Consider the following 4,433-nt stretch of genomic DNA (forward strand, 5'->3'; position numbering starts at 1 on the left):
AGGTGATGATAATTAGCTGTTTTTTATTTAAGAAGATGGACCAGAAGTTGTTTACATGGTTTCCCTGGGATTGTGATGGTGGAATTCAGTCTAGGGAATGGAATTTGCAGTACAAGGGCCATATATCCTATGAAGACTTGAGGCAGAAAATGGAATATGTGTTGGGAGGCAGTTAATATCCGTGATAAGGCTGCTCTAACTATGTCATGTGAATGAAGGAGAGTGTCTTTTCTCATAAAGTTAGTAAAATTCAGAAGAAAAAATACCAGATTCCAGTATCATTCTACATCAAAATAGATGCTCACATGAAATCTTTCCTCAATACTTTTTGCATATGTCTATTATTGTATTTTACTGCATTTCATAAATTATATTTTAACTGTAGTCTACCATTATCTTTGAAGTTGTTTCAGCTTATGTATTGTGTTTTATTTATGTATCTGTATCTGTATCTCATTATTTCTCTCCATTTCCTATTTAATTCCAAAGCTAAACTTTGTACCCAGAACAAGTTTTCATGTAAAGGGAACACCCAATAAAGGCCTTTGAATAAATGAATAGATTCAGTGTCTGTCAATAAAGGCTAATATTTCTTTAACTCTTTACAATGCAATTTATTTTTTCCATTTAACATGATGTTGATGAACATATTTTTAATCAATAGTATTCTCTTCATTGCACTCTTCACATCTTTGTTTCTTAAAGTGTAAATTAGAGGATTAAGACTAGGTGTGACAATTGTGTAAAAGAGAGTGAAGAACTTCCCTTCATCTTGAGATGTCTTATTCTGTGGCTTCATGTACATATAAATTAGTGTTCCATAAAACAGTGTTACGACTGTGAGGTGGGAACCACATGTATTTAGAACCTTACGCCACCTTGCTGCTGACTTGATCCTCATTACAGCTTGAGCGATGACTCCATATGAGATAAGAATTAATGATAAAGGTACTAGAAGAAATATCACTCCGAGAGTAAAGACAATGATCTCAATCACTTTTGAATAAACACAAGCCATCTTGATCAAGGCTGGCATCTCACAGAAAAAATTATCCACTTTCCTGTGCCCACATCTTGGCAACTTCAAAGTCAAGGAACAAAGAATTAAGGCACTGCCAAGACCACCCAACCAGGCAGTCAGCACCATCCTCTGGCATAGCTGAGGGTGCATGATTACTGTGTAGTGAAGAGGTTGACAGACAGCAGCATAGCGGTCATAGGCCATCACGGCCAAGAGAAGACATTCTGTGGCTCCCAAGTCAAGGGCAAAGAAGAACTGGAGCACACACCCTCCATATGTAATAGATTTCTTTGGACCCCATAGATTTACCAGCATCTGGGGGATAATGCTAGTTGTATAACAGAGGTCCAGAAAAGACAGATTGGATAAGAAGAAATACATGGGAGTATGGAGCTGGGCATCCAGATAAGACACAAGAATGATGGTTGTGTTTCCTACCAAAGTCATGACATAGAAGATGAAGACAACTGCAGAGATGATGCGTTCTAACTGTGGTCGGTCAGAAAACCCCAGAAGGATGAAGTCTGTCCCAGAACTTCCGTTGTTTGTTTCCATTGATCTTTGTGAAAGTCTATGAGACAATATCATGGTAATGAAGATATATAATTAGGTGAAACTAAAAATGAAGTTAGTAATAATGAGTATCTAAAATTCACTTATTTGCATGTTTTTCCCTATTTGGAGCATCTCTTTTAGCTTTCCCCAGTGTTATGTGTCCAGAGTACTTGCATATTTAAACGCATCAAACACATTTTAAAATAATATTCTGAATCCAAACATATTGAAAAATAAATCACCAGAGGCTTAATATTTTATGTCATCAATTGTTTTATGTATTTTTAAGTAATAAATCTATAAAGTCAATTGTGTGATTTTTAAGAGTAGGATATACTTTATTTTTTCCTTGAAACTATGATGTAAGCATCACTTAATCATAAGTATTTTCCTCATCAAAAGGGTGGAGTTTGAGGTAAACATATTTTCTTGGCATAGGTGCAATAATTTGATAGCAGAATCACATCTCATATTCATTTTAAAATGTCTATATCACCAGCTACTTTCATAATCACACTCATGATTAGTATCAACTTCCTTATATTTTGCATTCTCAACATTCCAAGTACAGTTGTTTTCTAAATTTTGGTATATCTTTGGACACTGCTTTTTATGTGAACATGTTTTTGGTTAATAACCTTAACTTGCCTTAACCAAACACAAATGTTTCAAAAATACTTTTAATAACTAATGTAAGGGATCTTCAAACAAGTCATGGAAAATATGTATTATTAAAGAAAGTATGCATGTATTTCAAAATTTTATGCCACAAAACAAACTCATCCTAGTTTGTTTTAATATGAATAGGGTCTAGTTTGTGGTACTGTGAAGATTAAAATATCAATTTCTTTGATATGATTAAATGAAAAGGGTACTATCAGAGTAATATGAATTCTATTGAAATTGAAGCGAGCACAGATATCAAATGTATGGTGAAGCTTGGATGGAAGAACTGTGAAGTCATTGATGATTTACAGAAAATTTACAGAAACAATGCCCTCAAAGATAGCATTTTACAAATGGGCAGCTCATTTCAAGAAGTGATGAGATGATGTTAAAGATGAAGTCTGCAGCGGTAGACCATCCACAAAAATTTGAGACATAAAGAATCTTGTTTGTTCCTTAATTGACTAACAGCAGAAACAATAGCCAGCACCATGGATATCTCAACTGTTTTGGTTTACACCATTCTGACTGAAGAACTAAAGTTGAGTTAAATTTCTGCTTGGCAGGTGCCAGACTGTTGCATCTGCATCAGCTCATAGAAAGTCAGAGATTTTATTTTAACACTGGGACAAATTTTAACAAATTTTTTTCAAAAAATTTAAATAAGTGGGACAGAGATCTTGAAGCTTTTTTTTTTTTTTTTTTTTTTTTTGCTATTTATTTGACAGATGACAGATAGAGTTAGACAGTGAGAGAGAGGGACAGAGAGAAAGATCTTCATTCCGTTGGTTCACCTCCTTCATGGCTGCTACGCCGATCTGAAGCCAGGAGCCAGGTGCTTCTTCCTGGGCTTCTATGTGGGTGCAGGGGCTCAAGCACTTGGGCCATCCTCCACTGCCTTCCTGGGCCACAGCAGAGAGCTGGACTGGAAGAAGAGCAACTGGGACTAGAATTGGTGCCCAATATTGGAAGCTGGTGCCACAGGCAGAGGATTAACCAAATGCACCACGGCACCGGCCCCAAAGCATTTCTTCAAGGGAATGTAATAGGAGAAGAAACATGGCTTCTTCAATATAACCCTGAAGACAAAACACTATCACAACAATGGTACCAAGTGGTAGAAGAATCCAGTCATGGGAAAGACTCCACCCAGGTCACCCATATGGGTAGCAGGGGCCCAGGTACTTGGGCCATCTTCTGCTGCTTTCCCTATTCCATTAGCAGGGAGCTGGATTGAAGCAGAACAGCTGGAACTGGTACCAGCACTCAGATACAGTGTGCTTCCATCCTAAGCAGCAGCTTAACCTGTTGTGCCACAACATTGGCCCCTCTTGCTCCTGTCTCACATCACACAAGGGCAGGTTTTCAAGAGTTCCAAAGGGAAATTATTAGGCATTCATCTTACAGTTCTGGCTTATTTTAGTTTCCTAATTTTTAAAAAAGATTTATTTAATTTCTTCGAAAGGCAGAGTTACAGAGAGAGAGGGAGAGCAAGAGAGTGAGCTTCCCTCTGCTGCTTCACTCCCCAAATGACTGTGACAGCTGGGGTTAGGGGTAAACCAAAGCCAGGAACTTGGACATCCACCCAGGTCTCCCCTGTGGGTTGCAGGAACCCAAGTCATTGGGCCATCCTCCTTTGCTTTCTAGGCACATTAGCAGGGAGCTGGATCTGAACTGGAGCAGCCGGGACTTGAACTGGCACTCATTTGGGATGCTAGTGTTGCAAGTGGTGGTTTAACCCAACAGGCCACAACATCAGGCCCAATTTCTTAATCTTTAAAAAAACCTTTAAAGAGTTAGTAATGTTAAAAGACTGCATTCACATGATTGAATTCCCAGGATTGTCAGTTTTTTAGTGATGGACTAAATGGATCTTATCTTTGCTTACAAAAGTGTCTTGAACTTGATGGAGCTCATATTGAGAAATAAAATTTATATTTAAAATTTTGGGGTTAATTCATTTTTTTTACAAACTTTTGTGAACTACATTTATATTACAGATGATCTATATAGCCACATTGTTTTGTTTCATTGTTAAAAGATTATTCTATTCTAGAACCATTTGGCTGCCACATACATGCAGTAACAATCTGCATCATATTCTCACCTGGCCATTCAGCAGAATTATCCAGGCAGAGAATTCAAACAACAAACATTCATCAGAAGCCCAGTGAGTGAGTTTTCTTCATGG

General features: G+C 37.5%; 1 protein-coding gene across 1 annotated transcript; it reads right to left on the bottom strand.

Annotated features, from left to right (window-relative positions):
• Window positions 1-583: 583 nt before the first annotated feature.
• LOC108177328 (putative olfactory receptor 2W6) lies at window positions 584-1,576 on the bottom strand. Its single transcript, XM_017344805.3, has one exon. It carries the CDS (start codon window positions 1,574-1,576, stop codon window positions 584-586), a length of 993 nt encoding a protein of 330 aa, XP_017200294.3.
• Between the last annotated feature and the right edge of the window lie 2,857 nt (window positions 1,577-4,433).

The sequence above is a fragment of the Oryctolagus cuniculus genome, chromosome 5, assembly GCF_051225735.1.
Source record: "Oryctolagus cuniculus isolate XC-2025 breed Fujian yellow rabbit chromosome 5, ASM5122573v1, whole genome shotgun sequence".
Lineage (NCBI taxonomy): Eukaryota > Metazoa > Chordata > Mammalia > Lagomorpha > Leporidae > Oryctolagus > Oryctolagus cuniculus.